This window comes from Ailuropoda melanoleuca, chromosome 2 (assembly GCF_002007445.2).
Source record: "Ailuropoda melanoleuca isolate Jingjing chromosome 2, ASM200744v2, whole genome shotgun sequence".
Taxonomy (NCBI): domain Eukaryota; kingdom Metazoa; phylum Chordata; class Mammalia; order Carnivora; family Ursidae; genus Ailuropoda; species Ailuropoda melanoleuca.
Genome location: NC_048219.1, coordinates 108117086 through 108143353, shown reverse-complemented (window position 1 = coordinate 108143353; position 26268 = coordinate 108117086). Strand labels below are relative to the sequence as shown.

At 34.7% G+C, this 26268-nt stretch overlaps 1 protein-coding gene across 11 annotated transcripts in view; it reads right to left on the bottom strand.

Annotated features, from left to right (window-relative positions):
• Positions 1-26268, bottom strand: part of R3HDM1 (R3H domain containing 1) — a 190024-nt gene that overhangs the window by 68561 nt on the left and 95195 nt on the right. For 6 of the 11 annotated variants that reach the window (XM_034654485.1, XM_034654477.1, XM_034654476.1 and 3 more), the window contains 12 exons: positions 25512-25571; positions 25288-25428; positions 21281-21389; positions 21095-21190; positions 18769-18806; positions 18636-18686; positions 18300-18526; positions 15951-16205; positions 13303-13454; positions 9836-9937; positions 7287-7586; positions 189-312 (listed from right to left, as the gene is read on the bottom strand). In XM_034654485.1, coding sequence (XP_034510376.1) covers positions 189-312; positions 7287-7586; positions 9836-9937; positions 13303-13454; positions 15951-16205; positions 18300-18526; positions 18636-18686; positions 18769-18806; positions 21095-21190; positions 21281-21389; positions 25288-25428; positions 25512-25571 — 1655 coding nt within the window. The remainder of the gene's footprint in view (positions 1-188; positions 313-7286; positions 7587-9835; positions 9938-13302; positions 13455-15950; positions 16206-18299; positions 18527-18635; positions 18687-18768; positions 18807-21094; positions 21191-21280; positions 21390-25287; positions 25429-25511; positions 25572-26268) is intronic. The other 5 variants (XM_034654479.1, XM_034654480.1, XM_034654481.1 and 2 more) reach the window with 5 other exon arrangements.

Below are 26268 nucleotides of genomic sequence, written 5' to 3'. Positions count from 1 at the left end.
TATCTTCTGGCAGGTGCTATGATTTGCCCACTCTTTCAATCTCGGTGGTTTGTATATTCATATGTACCACATCTGAGACCCCTGACAGGCGGAGTGAGGCAGTATCTTAAGAGTAAGACTGAAATAAAGCAGAATGAAAAAAGCAATATCCATAGCTAAGAGATAATAGCCTCAGAAATATTACTCACCTGTCTGCTGTGCAGGCTGTGGCAGTGGTTGGTTTAGATGTGAATTGTAATGGACAGAAGGGATTGGGCGATACTGAGGTTGACTGGAGTGATAGTGGCCTGGAGCACAGTAACAGGCTGGCATCTAGGATATTGAGAGGAAAAAAGTCAATTTCACTTGCAATAGAAATGTCCTCTCTGAGGAACGAGTGTAATGAGTAATACTTCTTTTTAATACCATCTGAAAAAAGTTTTTCTTAGCTTTAAATTTAACTGAAAATTAAAAAAAAATTTCAAGCATGCAGTATACATAACAAAAGACACCTACAAATATGCCCAGCAATTAGATTTAATAGGTTTAAAGTTTTCAGGCGCATTTGTTTCAGATTTTCCTCTCTCTTTTATAAAACCAAACACTATTAAAATAGCTAAGGGCTTACTCCAACATTCTTTTGCCCTATGTTCAACAGAAAAACCATTATCCTATAGTTGGTATATATGATTCCTACAAATGTTTTTATTTTTTTATTTTATTTTTTTAAAAAGACTTTATTTATTTGTCAGAGAGAGTGAGCACAAGCAGGGAGAGCAGCAGGCAGAGGAAGAAGCAGGCTCCCCGCTGAGCAAGAAGCCCAATGTGGGGCTCAATCCCAGGACCCTGGGTCACAACCTGAGCTGAAGACAGCCACCCAATGACTGAGACACCCAGGCGTCCCCCTATAAATGTTTTTAAACTGCTACTCTATGTGTTATCTGTACAGAAAATTGTTGAAGATTTAAAAAATTTACATTTATGGTGCTCTACTATATATAACTCCATGCAACTTATCTTGCAATTAACATTCCTTTTCTAAGACTTATCTTGGTTGAAACATGTACACTGCTAGCTCATTCAATCTGATCGCTGAACTGCAATCATTGTATAAATCTGCCAGTTTATCTACTCTCACGCTAATACACGGTTGTGCTGGTTCCATTCTTTTTCTCCTATTTCTAATGTAAATTAAAATGCCAATACAAATCTTATTTGTCAATTATATCTTAATAAAACTGGGGAAAAACCCAGGAAGACTAGCTTGATTCTATTTCCTTCTGGAGCTATTTATATCAGTTGTGCTTTTCCCTTAAAGTAATCTGACCTAGTTTGGAATAAGGAATAAACAATTCAGTGATGTAGAAGCTGGTGGTAAATTAACTTTATTAGCTTTATAAGCTCTTTCAGTTCCTGCTTTTCCCATCGGGTTACTTCTAAAAGAAGAGACATCTGTAGACATCTTAAAGAGTGCCTATTTCATCTGGAAACCAGCTGAATACAGAATTTCTAGATCAGTTATAAGCCAAGAATCTCCTAAATTTACTGTAACATTCTTCTGTTTCTGAACCATTAGATGCAATACGTATGTGATCCCTTAACTGTTCCTGGAGGTATCAGCAAGCGATAGGTATGTCCTAATTTCAGATCTTAATCTATTATTATACTTTTCAGCATGTGCATAAATAACAGTATATACTTTTCTTCCCCTTAATTAAAAAAAGACATCATCGTTTAAGGCAAAAATCGTAACACAATATATTTTATTTATAATGTATACACTTGCAACGTATATGACAACAACAGCACAAACAACTGAGGATAAATAAAATTATACTGTTAATGTGACTACTATATTTTACTTGCAGTTTCATATGAACTTGAAATAGAAACTTAAAAGGTAAAGATACTATACAAACATAAGATTTAAAGGACTTTAGTAAAAAAGCCAAAGAAATAATAAATTAGAACACTAAAGGAGTTCAAGTAATACAGAAGGCAGTAAAGGAGGCATATAGGAATAAAATAGAGATAGAACAAATGGAAAACAAATAGCAATGTGGCATACCTACCTCTAACCATGTCAACATACATATTAAAGCTAAGAGGACTAGACATTCCAATGAGACTAGACAGAACAGCAAAGATGAAATATGTAACTATATGCAAAAGACAGACTTTAAATATTAAGGTCACAAATTAGAGGATGGAAAAGGCATACCATTTAAATGCTCATAAAAAGAACGCTGAAGTCACTATATTAAAGACAGATAAAATAGGTTTTAAGACAAGAAACAGTACTACAGAGGAAAAAAACATTTCATAATGATAGGAGTCAATATATCAGGAAGAAATGATAAATATAAATTGCTTAATATAGGTTTCAATATTATTAAAAAACTAGCAGAACTTAAGGGAGAAATAGACAAATCCATTATAATTTACTGATAGAACTGGATAAAAGATCTGAAAAACACAAATCAACCACATTGGCTCAACTGATACTTAGAGAATACAAAATGCAAGAAACAGTAAAATATGAAAGAAATTAAAGATGACCTAAGTAAATGGACAGAGATCCCATGTTCATTAAGACTGGAAGATTTAATATTAAGATGCAGTAACATCCAAAGCAATCCACAGATGCAATGCAATCTCTACCAAAATTTCAACAGCCTCTTTTGCAGAAATGGAAAAGCCAACCATCAAGTTTACATGGAATCACAAGCCATATAGGCAAATAGTCAAAGCAATCTTAAAAAAGAACATATGGAAGACTCACACTTCCTGATTTTAAAACTTCCCACAAAGACATAGTAATAAACAGTGTAGACTGGCATAAAGGTGGAAACAGAAAATAGCATAAACGTGAGAGTCCAGAAACAAACTCTTGCATTTATGGTCAACTGATATTTGACAAGAGTACCAAAACCATTCAATGGGAAAAGAACAGTGGCTTCAACAAATGATGCCAGAACAGATACATACATATACGCAAAAGAATGATGCTGGACCTTTAAACCTCATTATCATACGCAAAAATTAACTCAAAATGGATAAAAGACCTAATTACTGGAGCTAAAGACCATAAAACTCATAAAAGAGAACATAAAGATAAAATCTTTTTGACCTTGCATTTGGAAATGGATTCTTAGATATGACTAGAAAAGCAATAAGCAGTAAAATGAAAAGATGGACAAAACTGATTTCATCAAAGTTAAATTTTTGTAGATTAAGGATATTATCAAAAAGTCAAAAAAACAGCCAAGAGAACGGTGAACATATTTGCAAATCACACACCCGATGAAGGTCTCATATACAGTATATATAAAGAATTCTTACAACTCAACAACAAAAAGACAATCTCCTGAAAAAATTGGCAGAGGACTTAAAACAGACATTTCTCCAAAGGAGGGAAACAACAACCAACAAGTATATAAAGAGATGATCAATATCACCGATCATTAGGGAAATACAAGTCAAAACCACAATGAAACACCCACTTCACATCACCAGGATGGCTAGGATAATAATAATTTTTAAAAAGGTAAATAATAAGTGTTACTGTCAAAATGTGGAGAAATTGGAACCTCTATACATTGCAGATGGGAATATAGAATGACACCGTGGAAAACACGCTGCTGATTTCTGTGTTAAACACAGAATTACCATATAATTCAGCATTTTTTTAAAAAAAGATTTTAATTTATTTATTTGACAGAGATAGAGACAGCCAGCGAGAGAGGGAACACAAGCAGGGGGAGTGGGAGAGGAAGACTCAGGCCTCCAACGGAGGAGCCTGATGTGGGGCTCAATCCCAGAACACCGGGATCACGCCCTGAGCCTAAGGCAGACGCTTAATGACTGAGCCACCCAGGCGCCCCTAATTCAGCAATTTTATTCCTAGGTATATACCCAAATAAATGTGAGTGGATACTTGAATAAAAACATGTACATACATATTCATAACAGTACTGTTTACAATGGGCAAAAGGTGGAAACATCTCAAATCCATCAGTGGTTGAAAAGATGAACAAATGGTGGTATATTCATACAACGGCATATTATTCAGACAAAAGAAGGAATGAGGTACTGATACATAGCCACAACATGGATTAACCCTCAAACATGTTAAACTAAAGAAGCCAGACACAAAAGGTAACAATATTGCATGAGTCCATTAATATGAAGTATCTAAAATAGGCAAATCCTTGGAGAGAGAATGCAGAGTGGTGGCTGCCAGGGTCTGGGGGCTGGGACGAATGGGTAGTAACTGTTTAATGAGGAGGGTTTTCTTTTGGGGTGATAAAAATAAAATATTTTAGAACTAGAGAGAGTTGATGGTTGCAAAACTCTGTGTATGTACTAAATGTCACTGAATTGCTCACCTTGAAACAGTCAATTTTATGTTATGTGAACTTTATCTCAAAACAAAACCAAAAGAAATCACAAAATACTAAAACGTTAGAATACAAATTCTTTTCAAGAGCCCACAGATCTTCCCCCAAAAGACTACATACTGGGACATAAAATAAGACTCAAGAGATTCCAAAACAATGAAATCTTAGAGTAGATTCTCTGACCACATGAAATTAAAATAGAAATCAAGGGGCGCCTGGGTGGCACAGTGGTTAAGCATTTGCCTTCGGCTCAGGGCGTGATCCCCGCGTTATGGGATCGAGCCCCACATCAGGATCCTCCGCTGTGAGCCTGCTTCTTCCTCTCCCACTCCCCCTGCTTGTGTTCCCTCTCTTGCTGGCTGTCTCTATCTCTGTCAAATAAATAAATAAAATCTTTAAAAAAAATAAAATAAAATAGAAATCGATAATACTAAGGTATTTAGAAAGTCCCAAATATTTGGGAATTAAATAACACACTTCTAAAATAAATCATTTGTCAAAAAAGTCACACACAGGGGCGCCTGAGTGGCTCAGTTGGTCAAGCGTCTGCCTTTGGCTCAGGTCATGGTCCCAGGGACCCTGGATCAAGCCCCACAAAGGGCTCCTTGCTCAGTGGGGACCCTGCTTCTCTGTCTCTCTCTGCCCTGCCTCCCCCCTCCCCACTTGTGCTCTCTCTCTTTCTGTCAAAATAAATGAATAAAATCTTAAAAAAAAGAAGTCACACACACACAAAAAAGAGACAAAACATTTTGAATGAAATGATAACAAAAACACAACACATCCAGTTTTGTGGGTTGCAGCTAATTGCCTAGAGAGAATTTATAGCATTAAAAAATTTATATTAGAAAGGAAGAACAATCTAAATATGAATGATGTATACTTCCACCTTAAGAAGCCAGACACAAAGGAGCAAATGAAACCCAAAATAAGCAAACAGAAGAAAACAACGGTAAAAGTAGAAATCGTTCAAATAGAAAATGAGTAATAAAATTAATGAAATCCTAAGTTGGTTTTTAAAAAACATCAATGGAATTGATAAATCTCTTGAGTAAATAAAGGAAAAAGAAGAGAGGAGTGTAATTACCAACATTAAGAATTAAAGAGGCAATACCACTATAGATCCTTAAGATACTAAAAGTATAATAAGGGGAATTCATGAATGACCATTTGCCAATAAGTCTGACAATTAAATTGATACAAACTACAAAATTCAATCCAAAAAAGAAAAGGAAACTGGATTAGCTCTATATCTCCTAAAAAATTGAATTTGTAATTTTAAAATCTTCCCTACAAAAAAACTCCAAGTCCAGATGGATGCATTAGTGAATTCTAGCAAATATTTAAGAAGAATGTTAAGAAGAATCCTACACCAACTGTTTTAGCAAATGAACAAGGCAATAGTATCCGATTCATTTTGAAGCCAGAATCATTGCCATCTTGATACTACAACCTGAAAAAGACATTACACACAAACTACAGACCAATTTCTGTTATGAACATGCATGCAAAAATCCGAGAGATAATATGAGCAAAATGAATCCAGCGATATATAAAAAGATATTCCATCATGATTAAGTGGTAATGTGCTCTCAAAATGAAAGGATTAACTTAACATTCAAAAGTCAGTCACAATAATTCACTGTATAAATAGAGTAAAAGGGAAAAATCACAAGATCATCTCAATAGATGCAGAAAATGAGATTTCACAAGATTTAATACTCAGCTCATGGTAAAGACTCTCACCAAATCAAAAGAATTTTTCAACCTGATAGAGGGCATGACAGAGGGCAAAAAACTCACAGATAATATCATAGTTAACAATGAAAAACCAAACGCTTTTGTTAAGACTGGAAACAAGGAAGAATATGTACTTTCAAAACTTAGCTTTAGTTAATAAATGAATTCTAGGGATTTTACTTCCCCCTGTTGTGTTGTGTGTATATTCAACATTAGAGCTCATAGGTAATTCAATAAGGCAAGAAAAAGGAATAAAAGGCATAAGTATTGGAAAGGATAATGCATCTGGAAATGGTCTTCAATTTGGAAAATCCTAAGCAGTCTATGAAAAAAGTACCAGAATTAAATTTAGAAAGTCCACAGGATACAAGATCAATACACAAAAATCAACCTTATTTCTACGTATGAGCAAATGATGAGCAGAAAATGAAATTTTAAAATAATCTCCTTTAGAATACTAAGGAATTTTTTAAAGAGAGAGAGAGAGAGAGAGAGTGAGAGCATCTGTGGGGCAGGGGGTAGGGAGAAGGGTTAGAGGGACAGGGAGAAACAGATTCCTCACTGAGCAGGGAACCCCATGCGGGGCTCAATCCCAGGACCCTGAGATCATGACCCGAGCTGAAGGCAGATGCTCAACTGATTAAGCCACCCAGGCACCCCACAAAGCATTTAAAAACATTACATACTTAAAGATATATTTAACAAAATATATGCAATACTTATATAATGAAAACTACCAAATACTGTTGAGAAAAATTAAGGAATATCTAAGTAAATGTAGAGAAATAACACTGAAAGCTTTAATAGTATTATGATGTTAATTCTCCCTAAACTAACTTACTTCTTCCTGAAATGCATCATTTTATTTTTATAGTGTATTTACCTTATTGTGTTTCTCTTAAGGTAATTAAAACAAAAAAAATTAGTCAAGAGGAAACTCAAAGATCACATACTTTTAACCATCCAACCAACTGAAGGGTCTACCAGTCATGCGGTCGTCTAGCATGCATTTGAGAATCTCCAGAGAAGGGAAGATGATGACCAGCTTTGTTGATACACTGTCACAAATTCTCAACATGTGAAATTAAAAGCAAGCTCTCTAATCAGGGTTAAACTGATCTTAAATCAAGAGGTTTCTGTAGGAGAGAAAAGATGAAAAAGCGACGTTACCTGTGGTGAGGGCTGCTGAATATAACCCTGGTGCTGAAGCACAGGCTGGCTGACAGGATGGCCAGACGCAGAATAGCCAGCAGTAGGGACTGGCTGCCCAGGTGGCAAGGGAGGAGGGGGAGGTGGTGGTGGTGGCGGCGGCGGCGGTGGTGGCGGGGCTGCCGTCATGATATAACCAGACTGCTGTGGGGACTGAAGAACAACAGTGGACTGGAACATGGTGGCATGAGGGTCAGAACCATCTGCAGATGGCTGGCGGGCGAGACTCATGTGGCTAAACTGAGACCCAAGGTTGTCCTGCTAAAAAAGGGAAAAGTCAGAAATCAGTAACCTTTCCATACATACTTATCGAAAAGCTTACCAACCGAACTTATCGAAAAACCCCACTTCATATATTTTAAGATGATCTGCAGTAGTATGCATTATGGATATCATACAACAGATATGATGTAACAGAACAGCTTCAATAAAATTAGAACTCTGAGGCAGGAAAGTAGGAATATTACAATGCTGTCATTATAAATTACTTATAAAGTGTATCTAGTGGAGTGCACAGCATGCAGAAGAGTAGGGTATACCAACATTTCACAATAAAAAATGAAAGACACTTATTTAAATGACGATTAAAGGTACATTAGGATGTGGAAGTGAAACTGGACGTATTTATATTATACAGTTAACATTTTCTGAAGGGACTTCAAGGACCAGGTAACTAGCAAGGCATGGTACCAATCATACTCTTTACCTCTTCCCAAAAAGGCAAGATTCTGCTTCTATGCACCTCTGTATATCTTAGAATACCTGTTGAATATACTAGTAGAAATGAAATAAAATATATAAAATCTATCCACTCCGTTCTTCTAATCTCTCAAAAATAATTTGGCCATAAACACTATTCTTCCCTAGTGTTTTTCAGTCTCTTCCTAAAGTCAGATGTTAACACAAATTTAATCCAAATGACAGTTTCCTACTGCTTTTGCTACTTGGTGACCAGGCAGTGGTGTCCAGGCAAGAGAGGGTTATGATTTACATGCCATCTGACAAATGTTTTCTCTGACTCAACAGCAATAAGGACCAGTTCTGACTGGTCTAGACAGTATCACTGAAGTGACAAAAATGGGGTTAAAATGGCATCCCCTTGCTCCAAAAGAGCCACAGATTGGCAACAATATACACCACAATCTGTTAAGAGGAGAATTTTGGAGAGTTACTTAAAAATTGTGGCAATTGAGTTGTCAGTTCAAAGTTGACATGTCTGCAATTTCTACAGTCTGCTGGTTTTTGCAAAGTACATTACGGCTATGGAGAAAACAAGGGATTGAAAAGGGGAACCTGATTCAATGACTGAAAATATGTGGTTTTACTCTTCCCAGTGCTGCTCTGACATACTCTAGCACTATTAGCTTAATTCAATGAATACTTTCAAAAGGGTAAAATGTACCAAAATATACTTATTAGCTGTAATTACACAGTAATCTGGCCAAATATTTTAACTGTATACCGCCAATGGAGTCATCTCAAAAAAAAAAAAAAAAGTCATTTTCTTATTCCAATTATCCACCATTTTTCAAAACATTTTTGAGGCTTTTATGCTATTCTTAATAATGCTTTCGATCTTCTCAATGCTGGCAAAATTTTATTTTTTCAGACTGGAAGTCATTTTTGAAAAACATTCAGAGCCAACGTTGTTAAATAAGGTTGCCGCCAGCTCAAAACAAAAACACTCTCAATGAAAGAAAACATTTCTAAAAAGTGTCAAGTGATTTAAAGATATGGCTTACAATTTAACTTGAAAAGTAATGTCAAAATGTGATGCCATATAGTCTGGAAAAATAACAGCATCACTGGGAAAGTATATTAGGCTGAGACTAATTTTAAGGGAAGGAAAGTAACATTATTGAATGCTGATTTCATGTTAGGCACTAGGCAGGAAGTACTTTACATGGTTGTCTCCTATTCTTAGCGTAACTATAGAAGGTCACAGAGAGAATTCATGGCACTGGTGCTTCTAAGCTCTTACTGAGAGGTATAATTTGGGGCATACTTTGGATTGAAGGAGGTACCATTTCTTTACAGTCACAGATTAAATATCTAGGGATCTTCTTGGGAAATATACATGTGTCTTATGTAGTTTTAAGGTCCAATTCACCCTAATAACTGGTATGAAGTCTACCGGACTTATGTATTGCGGAAAGAATAGAAAGCCTTAAGCCCAGATGAAAGCTGACACTCCAGGATTGCAAAGATAGCATTGACCTCAATGAGAAAAGTAGCTAAACCATCTTTGGACATAGTCAACCTGAAAATCATTTCATTATGAAAAGGCAGGAAAAGATTAGGATTATACAATCACTGTAATATGCCAATATAACAAATACTATACAGTAGAGGAAGATATTTTTAATACAGGTCAGAAACACTTTTTCAGTATATATGTGTCCATGACTTTAAATAATCACAGAAGATCGTATCACATTAATCACATTCATGAGCATCCATCACACATCAGCCCACAGAAACAATGCAGGAGGTGAAGAGAGATATAGTACCACGGAGTATTGCTGGGTGGGTGAGACTGGCAGGAGCGGGGATGGGTAAGGGGCTGTAGAGTACTGAACAGGCTGTGAAGAGGACTGCAGAGGACGAACAGGCTAAGGAATAACAGGTTGGCAAACAATGTTAATGTCAGAATAAAATGTTACAAGAATTGCATAAAATGGAAAGTTACACTTTTTTGGCAATAGCTTAAACTACATTTATAAAGTCATCTTATACAACGATAAAGGAAACAAAAATGATGCTAAATGAAGAAACTGTATAGTAAAAATTAAAAAAAAACCTATGCTTTAATACACAATTAGATAATTTTTCATAAAAATATTTCTTTATTAGATTCACAGAAACAGGTAATTTAGACATTTCAAATCCTATTATCTAACCAAAATCCTCAGGTTAAGTCAGTAAAGGCAAAACCACTCAGTCTTACTTCCTTGTTTGATGGAGGAGTTGCTCTATTTAGTATTATGACACTAAACAACAAAAGAAAAACTTCACTCATTACCAGACAATGAACACATATGCCAATTACCCTCTCTATTTGATAAGGCATGATTAAATACTCTTTTGGGACCAAAATGTCTGAATTTTTAGCAATTTTTAAAGAAAAATATACTGTGGGTACTATTAAGAATAACAGCCTAAAGAACAACACACACACACACACACACACACACACAGGCACACCCACACATACAGACATATCACTTTTACACAAGAAAGATAAACAGATTTTTCTTGCCGCTAAAAATTTTTATCAAGAGAGTAGATGCCAGGAGCTAAAAAACCAGTTACTTGAAATTTTTCTTGGTAATGAAATACTCCTGCATTTCAGGAAAATACAGTAAGTTTTATGTTTCCCAGGACACTAAAAAACAGGTGTTATAAAAAAATGAAAAACGTTTTAATCATTTCTAAACCTTAAGCAGTACAGCTGGCCATCCTCAGGCTAACACTGGCATCTGATTTAGTTTCCCAGTCTTGCATTTATATTATCTAGTTTATTCCGAAGGGGTAATAGACATACTGGCTTAAAGATTCTTGTCATCCACGTTCTAGGTGGCAATCAGGCGAAGATAAGTTAAGTGACCCGTAGACAGTCATGTAAAGCAAACACTGGAGGAACCCAGGTTTTATCCAGTGAAAACTCTTACTTTCGGTTAAAATGTATATAAATGAATCTCCCTCTGGACAGTATTTTCTAAAAGAATACTTTACAAATGCAAAATAAATGAACTGAATAAGATTGTCCAGGAAATAATCTAAATAAGGAGAAACTGTTCTGACAACTAAGATGTGTAATGATGAGTTGTACTTCTACCACAAAATCAATGCAAGAGTTTCTAAAAAGTGAAGGGCTTAGATCAGAATCCCACAAAAAATCTAAAATTAAAGTAAAAGTACTACAAAGGGTAAAAGCTGAAAGATCTATAGAGCCACTGGTCCCTCACTAACCTCTTGATTAGAAATTAGCAAGCTTCCTAATGGATGACAGCACATACCACATTAAATGAATGCAGTAGCTCTAGAATTTCCAAAGTACAGGCTATTCGATCTGTTATTAAGTCAGACAACCATTAAGACATAACTTTCTTTCAGACATCTGACTTACTATGTAAGTGTCAGATGAAACAAAAGCTTTAGATTGCTGGGGGATAAAAGAAAGGGGAGTCCTATGAGCACCAATGGTATGAATTAACGTCTCCCAGAGTGTCAAGCGGTAATGAGAAAAATGTGGGCGAGAACACTGGTTGATCAAAGTGAAATTCTGACACCACTTAGAAAAGAAAAAGCCTCAGCACTTCCTTTCCCCACTTAAAATTGCAACTGGTTGCAAAACAACATCCACTTGCAGTGATTGGTTGTAAGACATGTAGCCCATCTGAAGGTTTTGGAAATCACAATATTATTTTGTTTGGTTACTTGAAATTTCATGGATGGGTTATCTCAGTGCAAAAAACGGTTACTGAGTATCATTTGTTCATCAATTCTCTCTCCTGGTATCTGATGATAAATTTAACTGAAACACCTGAAGCAATGCCAGGAAAATCAGCCATGAAGTTGACACATATCCCAAGATTTTAAATTATAGTCCATTAAGGCTCTATTTCTAAACTAAGCTGTCTACCCCTTCATTTAGGATTGTCTCATCTCCGAATCGACAAAATAATTTCTAAGAGATAATAATCTGAAATATATAACTATAGATAAACCCTTAGACTTTTCAGAAGCTGCCAGACAAACATTATTTCCACTGAATGAAGTGAAAAGCAGGCCTATAAAGCTCCTGGTGAAAATACATAGCACTACAAAGACAACTACGTGACAGCACGATGAAGGAAAAACACTTCAGGCCCAAACCGAATGAAGGCAAGGCACAGAAGGCCAGGGAGGGAGTTTTACGTAGTCTGATGTGTACCTGAGCGTTTGTAATCAAATGGGGCTGCGAAGCAGATACGGGAGTCTTTGGAAATGGTTTTAGGCAATATCCTCCACATGTATTTGTACTGTCTTAGAAGCACAGCAAAAACCTAGAAATTCTTCTACTTTATATAAACTGCCTTGTCTATTAGAAGTCTTAACTGCCAGAGGTACGATCATCTATAAAACTTTCAAAATATTTGAAAATCTTATCAAACTGCTCCTACATTCTTCACCCTTGCAGTACAAACGATATAACTTGTGAGCAAAACTAATGAAATTTCTCCAGTTCAAGTTTCTCATCATACTTCTTTCATACATCATCAAAATATTCTGCAAGTTCTCAACGGATGAATATTTAGATAGTCTTATGGGGAAAAAGAGGTGCAACTAACTGTACAAACTGTCTTTGTGATGTTACACAATCTTTAAAAGATAGAATAAAAGTAAAAGAGTTTACACTGGTATAATCAAGTTATCCAAGGATGAGTAACACATCTATAAGGGAAAAGCCAGAATGCGAAAGCTTATGTGTAAACTCTAAACATTTACACAAATTCAAAACATTACTAAGAGTGCTTCTGGGAATTCTAATTCAGAATGTTTTTGCCCCTCTCTTTCATAGGGTAGATGGAATGGAGAGTACCTTGCAGAACTTGAACAACTCAACCCAGTTTCTTCTATCTTCTTGATCTGTTGGATCTTAGAGCAACTAACTTATTTTGCTCACTGGCATAATCTTAATTTTGTTTTTATTCCTTTTATCCATTTCTTGCTGTTGTAGAATTGGGAGAACATACTCACCACATAAGCTCATAAGACACAAAATTTCCTTCCTTCCAATATATATTCTATATTTATTAGCTGGAAGTCCTGTGAAGTTAACCTCTCTTCCTACAAGCAGGGAATGGGACATCACTGGTACAGAACATTAAAGTTCTAAGAAATACTTGGGCTTTCCCAATTATAATTAGTAAGTTTAGTCCCAAATATGCAAGGGCAGATGAACTTAGCATTATGTAATCATGGATATGTGCACCTGTGAGAAAATGTGATTAGCTGCTTGTTGTTGAGGTGGTGGGGGTGGCAGAGGTGGCTGTGGAGGTCCAGGCACTTGGGTTCTAACTGGTTGCTGAGTCATAGGAGGATTATACACAACTGGACTTCCATCTGGGTTTATGAAGGGCTGACCTGAAAAATTAAAAGAGAAGGGAAAAAAATACTTACGATAGATATCGAACATAGGTCATTCTACGAACAATTTACAACACATGTCTATAATCCTTATTCACAATCCTAAAGACCCAAGTTTCTGAAAACTGAAAGATTTTCTTGGCATAAATATTCAAAAATTGTGCTGAAGCATTTTACCATGCGGGGTGCTGCTCCAAAACCTACTGAAGTTATTTTATATTTTTCAAAAGCCTCTGAATTCTGAACATATCTTGCTCAAGGAACTCAGGTATTATAGGACTGTGGTCCTGTAAGGCTGTAACACATTTCAGTTTTAAGAAAAAATTCTTGACTTTGGGATACTGGAATATTATTAATTAGCTTCTATTAGGTGGTGAGAAAGAACTAATTTATAGATCACACTGTGTATACTTGAGTAGTGAAATTAACACTGGATGAAAATTAAAAATGGTTGACAGCTTCAAATTTCAAATCATGGACTTGATGGCAGAGTCCTTATTTTGTAACTTCTAAAGTAGTACATTAAGTTTTGAATTCTAAAGAATTTTCAAAATAATTTCTTTTTAATTCCAATGAGCTTGTTTCATAGGTAAGAGAAAACTTTAGTATTGATTTTGAGGCCTGTTGTTATTGTGTACATGTAAATAAATTAACAAAATTAGTATTTTTCCTTGTTCTATACAGTACATTACTTAAAAAAACAAAACAAAAAAAGGACTATGTGAAATACACTATGATATCCATTTAGAATGGGAGGAATACAGAAGAAAGTAAGAGAAATTTGACTGAATAATAGTTTTTAAAATTGTTTTCATAATATCCTTTCTTTCATGGTAAATCCCTCTCCCCATTTTCTTTTGAAACTTATATAATAAAATAAAGTAATTGTAGGGAGAGAAGAATATACTGTTCCATTGCTACCAAGAGGACAAAGTCCTTCAAATTCAAGTAATTTTCATTAGTTTCTTAATGATTTAGTTATATGAAAACAAGTCATGCTGGGTATTTATTGATTGTTAAATAATTATGAAAAAAATGGTAAAGAAGATTTGGGTGGAAACATGTTTTAAAAATAACTCAAGGACTGTCTGAAAAAAGCTGGATGTGTTGTAATGCTGTTCTCAAAAAGCAAAGAGATCACTTTTGGATACACTTAAAATTAAGACTACAATTCAATTTCAGGTTGATCAGTTGCTCACTCTATCATTTCCTATTCAGTTGAACCTTTCATATTATCAAAAACTCATTAACTAAAATGTTTTGAATGAAAAATAATAGTAAACAGTAAATTAAGTCATCTTATATCCTGTTTCAGGAAAACAAGAAGTTTAGTAATATAATAAATCTGAAGGATAAGAACATAATGGTTATTAAGCAAAAACCGAATTTCTGAATAGTCAGTTATTCAATTCTTATAATAGGAACAACAGTTCCAACACTTTATCTTAAAAAGAGAGATGCAAAGAAATCTGAAGGTAACGAGTTCCAAGCCATGGTCTTCTCCACAACGAACAAAAGGAAAGGTTCAGGAGCACACAGAGACCCTGATACTCTCACCTTTACCTACATTGCCCAACTACTGCCGTGCTGATGTGACCACATCAGTTAAGTGTGAGAATTTCTAAGGAAGGTTATCAAATGATTTATAAGATTGTTCTCATTATCTCACAAAATTGTTGGGCTATAATACTGTGAATAGAGACCAAGACTTCACGTGATCTTTCAAAAGATCATGTTTTCTATATTTGCTCATACTGCACGCATAATGAAATATGTTATGACTGCAGTTTCTGAGTCTCTGAGATTCAGTTTCCTCATCTGTAATTGAGGATTTTACCTATTTAATAGGGTTGTTATGATTATAAATAATGTATTTAAAGCACCTAACACATTACATGACACATAGTAAATGCTGAATAAATGAGAATTATTACCTAACTGTAAAGAATATGTGTCTTCAATATTAATTCATAAAGACAACCTAGTTCCTTTTCCTAATAATAACAATAATAATAATAATAAGTCCCTTACCTTTTTCTCAGGAGAAAACAATTACCATATTCAGAAGGACAATTACTTATAGGTTCTGTCTACTTCATTCTATAATGAATAAGAGCTGTTTATTTTTTCCCCTTTCAGGAAATGCATACTATTTTTCCTAGGATAATTTTTGTTTTTTTAAATCAAATAAAGTCTTTCAATGGTGGTTGTCTCATTTCTAGGAAATGAACTATTTTTCAATTATGGCTAGGCCACTGTTTGGCCTAAAAGATGACACAGATGTCACAAAGAGAAAAATACTTTCTGATATAAATATGTCTCAACATTTACTAGCAGAAATGTTTTATTAAAGTTCTAGAGAAAATGCTAATTACTCATGAAAAATAAAAAGCTGACAGCACATATACAAATAATACATTTAATACACATTCTTTAATTTTCAATAACTCCTGCTATCTCAACTGAAATAAACACCTTTTTCTGGATACCAACCTGTTTGTGGGTTGATCAGAATACTGCCAGGTGGTATGCCTGCCGCTTCCAAGGGAAGCAAAAAGAAGCTAGTGCTAGGAGATGCGACTTGCCCATTTAGGCCACCATCAAAGGAAAGAGAGCTATGAGTGCTGACAGTTGGATAGACGACAGGTGCGCCATGAGAAGACTGGCTGAGAGCTGTACCTGGAAGAGGCTGTTGGATGTGAGAAAGAGAGCCCGTAGATGACCCTACACTACCAGAAGACTCAGAACCTAGGGGAGGAGTAATGAAAAATATGGATTTTTTAAACCTCATATAAAAATGCAGGTTTTAAATACGTACAATAAAATTCACATTGCATAACATGCAGTTACCACATAAAAGCATTGGGTGTTTTTGATTTACTGTATAATTTTGCTTCCCCTCCCCACCATGAACAAGTTTAATACAGCAAACTGATCACATAAGCTGTCAGAGAAGTCATAGCCAAAGCATGCATTTAAGCAAGTTTATAATAACACCAGCCACAGCCAGCCACAAAAAGCACATTACCCACATTACCCAAAGCACAAGGTTATGTACATTTTACCTTTATAGATTAATACTTAGGAATATACAGATTATAATTTTCCCCCAGGAAAAAGAACATAGCACAGCCAAATGCCCCAAACCTCTTATATCAGAAACCCCTTTTCTATAAGAACACAGAAAGATTAAGAATAGTGTAGGAGATAACAAAAATTATAAATTCTCTATCAAGAGAAACTGTGAAGTTTCACTGCAGAATTCCATTTTAAGCTCATAATTACAGCAACCTCCTTTAGCGTAAAGTCAACTTTCCATTTTTTATCATAGCAAGGGAAAAAGACAGCATGAAAAATAATCCAAGTAATTATATTTGCATCAGTTTAAAATTTCTCACTAAACTTAATAAATTTGATAATTTATTTTTAGCTGTTTTCATTCCTGCAATCTTTTTCATTTTCTATTACCCAGAAACTTAAAATGTCACTGACTTTCAGTATAATAGCTAAAAGTGGATAATAAGACAATGAAAGAAAGGAAAAGATTTTGAAAATGTATATAGTTAATTAGGTTTTGAATAAGAGTTGACTCTGGGATGGAGAATCTTTAATGACTGAAATAAACAAATATGATACATTATACAGATTGCCTTCTGAAGGATAACTTCTATTTTAAGTTGTGCCAAATGACTACTGATAAAAACTCTATCAAAAATAATTTTTCCCTATTAAAAGAGGTGATATTTCCTTTCATCTCTGAAGACAATACAAATAGTACATGATCTTAAATGTTTTAATTCAGCAGTGTGTGCCTAAGTGCCAGTCTCATAAATACACTAATTTTTTTGTTATGATAACTGAGTGGCCATTTTCCAAATAAATGCATATCTTGTACCTATGCATATTTTTATATTAATAAAATTTACCTGTCTCTAGCAATATTCTATTATATACACTAACACATTTTTAATATCCATATCATAAGCTGAAAAGGTCAAGTGCCATTCATAAGCCTTAACAATTTAAAGCACTGACTATAGATAAGGTTTAAAAAAAAAATACTTGGCTACTTTCGAATCTCTCCCTTTGTTATCTGTACAATACCATATGTCTAGGCTAACCCAAACAGGCTAAAGATAGACAGCCATTTCTGCTAACTTTCAATGCTTATTTTGGGATAAAAATGAAGATCTATAAGGATTCTAAGAGAGACGTGAACTTCTTTAGTACTGAACCCAGTTGGTGAAGAGAAAACGTATGAGCCTAAATGTAAGGCACTGTAAAAGCAAAGAAACTAAGAAAATGAGGATGTTACTAAAATTTTTACTCATTCACAAGAATTACATCACATTATTTTTCCTTAGTTTCAAAATTCCTCAGAAACTTCTTGACAATTTTACTGATTTTTTGAATGGCAAAGGAAGGACTTTGTCATGAAAAATGCAATCAATAACTGAGAGTATGAGCTGAAAATGCAATCGCTGTTAAATAATCCTAGGTGAGATACTAGGCCTTCCAATTACAAATAAGCAATGAAGAATTTCCAACCACCTCTGGGGACTCAAACAAGAGATGACATTTCACTGAACTAACTCGATTAAGTTTGTGTCACAACAGAGAATTTTTACTTTAATTGATGTTAGTAAATCTCTCTCCAACAGAAAATGAATCCTAATATTGATACATATATTACCTCTTAAGTACTGTGGAGGTACTCAATGCACTGCTTGTAAGAATTTTATATGTGAGGATAACTGCAGAAGCTACATGATAGATAAAGAGGTAAGACAACAATAAGGAAACTAATGATTTGATTGCACAGTTCTAGACAAATATTTATACCTGTTTTTGAAAGCCTGCCTATGCTTTTGCTGCTCCCAGAACTATCACCTCTTGTCAGGACTGAGATTCCACTGAAGCTGCTGGCTTTGGTTACAGCAGGCTTGAAGTTTCGGAGAGAACTGTCAGAATCCGTGCTGCTCCAGGGTCGTGGTTCAGAATACTTCAACTCATTCTCAGTGCTGCTTTGATGGCTATTTGTTGATCTCCCTGAAGCATCTTTATTAACTCTGTAATTTAGAAATACAACTTTGAGAAGCTAATAGGAACAAAACGGGAAAGAATAGAGAAGCAAATGCTTTGATTTTTCAATACAGCATGAAAACATGCTTCCAATACCTAAATATCTGACGTCTCTGCTGGGTACTACTAGCATCCTCGTCTTGGATTCTGTTGGCATTTTAATAAGACATTTTTATTTTTATTAGCATCAGTCAGATAGTTAACAAACAAATGTTAAAAATTCCCTCACCTTTTGTCAATAATATAATTCTCCTGGGAACACAGGGACTAGAAAGAAAGAACAGATATAAAAAATTGAGCTTTTGTCAAATAATCATGCATCTGTAAACTAATGATGACAATCAAAATCATATGTAATAATATTGAAAAAGTATCACCCACCCTGCCCACAAAATCCAAAATGGTGATAAGGATACACAAATAAATGATAATGAAATTATTTCTGGCTTGGAGACACTATGCATTCTTTTAACAGATATATATCATGAAGCCATTCGTTTTTGTGGTAGAGATTAACCTGAAATTCAAATATTCTCTTCCAAACAAGTGAACCTATTTTCATGATTATATACTGAAGGTATACACCAATCTGTAGATTCCACCTCATTCATTCAACAAATACTTTGATCACCTGTGCTTTGGCTGTGGCTGTAGTAATGAACAAGCAGCTATACCTCAACGCAGCTCATAACCAAACTCTTCTAATGCTATTAACCTAGCTCAGGCAACCATCATTTTTCCTTGTATTATTACAACAGTCTTCTAACTAGTTTTCCAGATACCAGTTTTTGCCTCTTTCATCCAATTTAAATAACAGAAGCCACAGCAGTCTCTCTAAAATGTCAATCTGATCATACCTCTTCCCTCCATAGCTCTCTGATGTTCTAGCACAGGGGTCAGCAAAGTATGGTCAGCCACCTACTTTTGCAAATTAAGTTTTACTGGCACACAGCCATGCCCATTCATTTATGTATTTTCTAGGTCTGCTTTCACATTAAAAAGGCAGATGTGAATTGTTGCAAACAAGGCTGCATGGCTCTAAAAGCCTAAAATACTAATTATCTGGCCCTTTACAGAAAAAGTTTGCTGACTCCTGCTCTAACTAAAAGCCCAACCACCTTAAGCAGCTTTCATGGTCAAGTCATCTGCTTCCTGCTTATTTCTCTAATCTAAATTTTCCTCACTTCCTCTGTTACCTAGGCTATAGTCCAGCTTCTCTTATCTTTTAATTCCTTATCTGTCAAGTTCTCCTTTATCTCTGGGCCTCTGCATATACTGACCCTCTACTTGGAGGATTCCTTTAGGTTTCCTCTTGGAAGCTAACTCTCCCCCTCACTCCTCAGTTCTGGTTTGTGGTGCTTCTCAGCTGTGTCCTTTATTTTACCTTCATGTCTCTGTACAAATCATACACCATATTGTCATTACCTGGCTATTTATCGGGATAGAGGCTTCATAAACTAGAGAGAGAAATACATCTAGTTTAGGCTCTGAATGCAGCAGACCTGGGCTAAAATCTCAACTCTGTCATTTTCTAGCTACACAATCTTTTGCTATTTTACTTAGCCTCCTAGAACTCAGTTTCCTTATCTGTAAAATACAAACAGTGATAGTATCTATCATATATAGGATTGTTTGGGGGATAAATTATTTGTACTGTTCATGGATATGTCCTCCAGTGCCCAGCATAGCATGTACTACTATTGGTGCTCAATAAGGTTTGTATGAATATTAACTGATAGTTTAGATTTTAATGTTACTCTTTGTTTTTTTAATATTGAGGAAATTTATATCTCTGGCAGTGTTAACACAAATTACATACATTCATATATCCTTGAATAATACCTAGTACCATACAGAATGGGTACTTAATAGACACTGGTAAAACCAAACTGAATCTCTTCTCAAATACATGTATAAAATAATCAGGCACTTGAAAGATTTCTTTCAAATAATCACTTAAAAGTAGAAAACAAACAGAATCTAAAAATTAATTAGTTTTATTTATTTGTTTTTTTAAAAGTAGGTGCCACACTCAGTGTACAGCTCAATGCGGGGCTTGAACTCATAACTCTGAGATCAAGACCTGAACCTAGATCAAGAGATCGACTCTTAACTGACAAAGCTACCCAGGTGCCCCTAATTAGTTTTATTTTAAAAGAAGAAAGAGGTTACTTATCGAGAAAAATCTACTACCGAGAAGAATTTAGAGTACATGATTTTGTAGACTATGACCAAAGTCCTTAAAATCTCAAGTCTGTGAGAAGCCTGGAAGAAAAAAAAATTATACAAACTATATACTCAGTCTGATACACTGTTCCTGTAGTCTATCTGCATGCAACTTTTGAAATATTTATATAACTGCTGCAATGTAGCATTTTATAAGGTATTAAATTATTAATATGAATAAGACAGATCTCAATATTTCTAATAAGTGACTTATTACATACCAAATATGGTTACAAATAAATGATCAATAGATGATAGAAGGAATGAGTTCCTATAACACAATTAGCATATATCCTAACAGTGAGATCTAAATGTAAGTCAGTACATACATCTTGGGAAAATATTCTGTCTCTAGCTCTCTGGTACTCTTCTTCCCTTTCTTCTATAGATTTGCTTCTTCTGTCATCTTTCAAACGTATTCTCATCTAAAGAAACAAGGACAATTAATTTTTGGGAAAATGATCCACTGGTATAAGTCCTGCACCTAGAAAAAAGCTGCAATTGTCACAGATTACCTGGTTATCATCTTTGTCAAAGCTGGAGTTATCTCTCTTGAGGATATATCGTTTCTGAAAATCTTCACCTTTATCATCCTTAATATGTTCATTGAATTTCTGATCAGGTCTAAAAAAATCCCAAGGGAACAGAAGAGATAGTACACATTATTTACAGAAAAGTTAAATACAATATTTTATGTAATCAAAGCAATAAAAAAATTACCACTCGCTGGTGCCACTAATAATTAATACTTGTGTTATCTACTCTTCATAACAATCTTATGAGAAAATATTAACTACCTTATGTTACAATTGAAAGGCCATTATGAAAAATACACCATGGGCTCTGGAATCAGACTGCTTCGGTTCAAATATTCAGCTTTACCACTTTAGTTGCTTCAGGATGTACACAAATTACTTAACCTTTCTGTTCTCGAGTTTCCTCATTTATAAATTGAATTATAGTATACCTACTTGATAGGCTTGCTCTGAAAAGGAAATTAATTAATAGATGAACAGCATTTAAAACAGTAAACACTCAAGAGAAGTTTGTTATTATAAATATTACTGAAAAAAACTGAGGTTCAAATGGCTTAACCAACCGTCTAGGGTCAAGGGCAAGTGTGTGACTGAACCACATTTGGAGCACTGGTACGTCAGTCTCAAAGTCTATCCTTTTTGCATTGCCTCCTCCAAATCTAAGAAAAAATTCCAGGAAAAATAAAAAGTATATAGTACTTCATCTTATGTTACACTCTTACAGTACTTGGTTTGGTGTGACATAATTGAAAGTAATAAAATACTTCGTGGTTGAATTACCTAAAACCCAAGAGGCTCATTCAAAACGCTACCAAGTTATCAATTACTCTTAACTACAGCAGGGTATATCTTTGTTTTATATTACTTGAAACAGGTTAAAAAAGAAATGGTTCTTTTTTTGGAGGTTAAAGTTGTAACCTAAAGGAATAATTATGAAATCCTAACAATATAACAAATGGCTGATTGGTCTTTCCTCTACAGAAATGTTGCAAGTTCTTTCTAATGAGATCCAGAAGACAGACATAATAAGGTTAAGGATAATTAAAATTTTGTAAAACTTCCCTTTCTAAAATACACTGTCAGCTTCAATAAATTAATTTATTTAATACTCTTATGACTTAACATCCCATTATAAAATTGTAATTATCCTTTTGAAATACATGATACATAAAAATATATTTAGAGGGACAAAGAAAGTCTAATTGAACCCAAGTAGATTTTTACATATAGTTTAAATATATATTATACAGTGACATAATATATTCTGAATACCCTAAGTAAATTTCTAAACCAGATAAACCTAAGTAATGACATCTTCAGCAAATGTGACAATATATATATCATTATATATAATATTCAAGTAACTCTTCTGAATATTTGTTTTAGCCTAGTGAATTTTTAATAAAGTACTGTTTCTACATCCTGTCAAATTATGCAAAAGGAGATTTAAAAATAAGAATTATCTAAGTAAGCTGAAGAAATCTCTACTTTAAAATATACTCAGATAAGTGAAACGAAGAGCAGATCTCCACACAGAGCTATATATACATAACTAGAAGAACAATAAGAGTAAAAACAATTTCATGACCAAAATGATGAGAAAAAGATTGCTTTCTTTAGTAAGAGTTTGAAAGATTGTCTATTTAGTTCTGAAGATGGCAGTATGTTGTTTCTGTCATATGACTGCCCTGCTTAGTTTTATCAACTATTTTTGTAGCTGTTCAAAGTCACATTTTCTTATTGGAGGAGTCTATACTTGAGTGAGAGATTCTTATTCCAAAGTCAACTATAATGTTTAACCTAGGGCCTGGCAACTTTTCTAAGAGCAGCTGGATTCCCACACCGAATGGCATTGGCAGGCATTTCAGCTAACCTTAAGACTGTCTTACCTCTTTCTTTTATAGATGCCTGAAATTACTGCCCTGCAATCGCCAACTTCCCGCTCCATTGAGACACCCCAGTGGACACCGGATTGTTGACATCCACAACACCACTGGTTCAAGGCTGGAGCGGGTAATTTGCCTATGAGGAAAAGGTAAGTTTGCATTTATTCAATGTGGCGCAGATCTCTAAGGTTTTCTGATTTACAACCTTCTTCATATTCCAGAAGATATAAAATAAGAATACAGTGTAACTTCAATGATCTGAATGTCTAGTTATGATTACACTACTGATCCGTTCTTCAAGTACATCATGAACATCTGTGTTTAGCTCAACTTTTGATGACTTTGATAAAGAGAATCCTAAAGCTTTTTGACATCATTCATAGCATTCAAATAACTGAGGTTACACTGTAACGAAAACCTTAGAGAGTCATCAGTCAAAATGTTAGACAAAATGCCTGCTAATGTACATGTGGTTGGGTATCCAGCAGCTCTGAGTAATGTTGAAAGGTACTGGTTAAATGAATTAGAGTTCTATTCACCTTCAGTTCAGCTCATATCTTATGGTTACTTGAGCTATGATATAACTAACTGGGAAAAGACTAATTGGTGAGGATATTTTTAAAAGAGTAAGGGACAAGTAGAATATTAAATCAGATCACATTTGCAGTAGGTAAAATATAATCTCTAAAGAAAGACAAGATCCTTTTCAAAGATATCTATCTTCATTAATTTAATTTTAATTGTAGGAACAAACATTTAAAAATACAAGGTTCCACCACTGTTTTCTATTTAGTTGACAAAATACTATACGAAATGGAAGAAAACCAACTTTGTTCCAGTAAACGATATGGCAGCTATATGAGTAAAGTCCATTATAACAGAAGTGATGTGAGTGAATTAAATACAACCATGCAAATTGAATGGTTCATAGATAAGACCCTAAGAGAAATATAGCTTCAAGAAAAGCAGAAAAATAATTAATTTTAGCATTATCTATGTAGTCTGAAGCTGACTGCTGCTCATTACCACAGACCCACTGCTACCACATATGAAACTGATATAGAAAATGCTTCCAATAGGCAGATTACCACCAAAGTATAAATATTAGCTGAACTCAACTAGTTGCTTAGGATTAGCTTTATAAATAGGCAGAAGAGGTGCTGCGTACATGTTCAAATTTACGTGCCTCTGTGCATTGGGCCTTCTGCTCCCAAAGACCAGCACTGATGATAAAAGTTCAGCAACACTATGAAGCTATCACTTTTTAAAGCAAATGGCTCCTCTTAACTCCTTAAAAACTTAGCTCAAAAGAGGGATACAACATTATGGATAATACTGTATTAATCAACAGTCCCACCTTCTTTAGATTTGTGGGATAAAGAAGCAAAACCAGAGGCTGAAAGGATGGTAAAATGATGGGAGACTGATTGAATGTGAGGATGTCAAAATCTGCCTTAAAAAAATTTTTTTTACACTATGTTAACTAACTTGAATTAAAAAAAACAAAACAAACAAGCAAAAAACCCCAAATCTGCCTAAGGTTGGCCACAGCTATCTAAATTACATTAACTAAAAAATCCAAGTGAATGGTTTTCAAACATCACTGATACGACTTCTGAAGTTTTCTTGTTTTTGCTTTTTAATTTTTTTAATTTTTTAATTTTTTAAAAAAGATTATTTATTTATTTATTTATTTGACAGAGATAGAGACAGCTAGCGAGAGAGGGAACACAAGCAGGGGGAGTGGGAGAGGAAGACGCAGGCTCATAGCGGAGGAGCCTGATGTGGGGCTCGATCCCATAACGCTGGGATCACGCCCTGAGCCGAAGGCAGACGCTTAACTGCTGTGCCACCCAGGCGCCCGTTTTTGCTTTTTCAAACCAGTCCTCATTGATCTGCCTCATTGTAGTCTAGACTGGTTCATTTTGTATCTAGTGCGCTAAAATACATTTTATGCATTTTTTGGCCCTGTTACATAAGGTTGTCATAATGCTTAATTAGGCTGCTAAAATGTGGAAAACCTCGGATGAGAGGTGCTGTAGAAAGATAAAGTATGGTCACATACATAATTAACAAATGCCTACATTTGTTGATACTTACATTCTTGTATTACTAGTTTTGTTTACTATGACAGACTTCCCACTCTGATCAACATTGTGGTCTAATCCAAAGTAAGCGGCTACTCTGTGTAATAGCATCCTATGGTAAGATGTCATTGGGGGAAATTTTTTACGTGGAGACCTAGAAGTAGAAGAAAAACTAATTTAGTAAGTCAAGGAGAACTATGATGAAAATTTGTTTTCTTGTTAAATGTCAGGACTTACTCATTATTACCAATGAAATCTAAAATTTCTTGTTCCAATTTCAACAGCATCATTCTATCCCTGAAACAAAATATGAAGACTCTTAATATAGAAAACTTAACATTGAAATAATCATAAACACTGAATTATGGCTAAATTTTTCCCTAAAAACTGCACTTTGAGGAATATCACAAAACTTGATGCCAGAATATATATATGACTTCTAAAAAAGTAATGTTTAGAAAAAATAAAAGATGACTTTTAGTTTAATTTTTATTATGGAAAATGTCACACATACACAAATGTAGGGAGAACCGTGTAATGAATCTCAATGTAGCCTTTACTCAACTTCAACAATTACCAACATGTGGCCATTCTTAAAACAGATATATTTTGATCTGCTAAGTATCACTATGTTGGAATCTGTTCTGTAGATACATGGAAAATAAGAGCACATTAATCTTTACTTCCTTAATAAAGCTGAGAAATAGCAGGAACACAGACATGTTTAGTTAGGCTCATGACTTTGTTATCCTGAACTCTATAGAAACAGCACTCTAAAGAACATGCAATGCCAGTAACAACAGGAATACTCCTATGGGAATCTAATGCTAGTATACAGATGGAATTATAGCAGAGAAGTATGAATTACATTACTAATTCTAACTCAGAAGGAGAAGCCTTTTCAAATCATTCTGTAAACTTGTATTATATATTTTTAAGACTGGAAATTTTTGCCATAAAAATAAAAATGAACCCAAGGCTTCCAACATGAAAA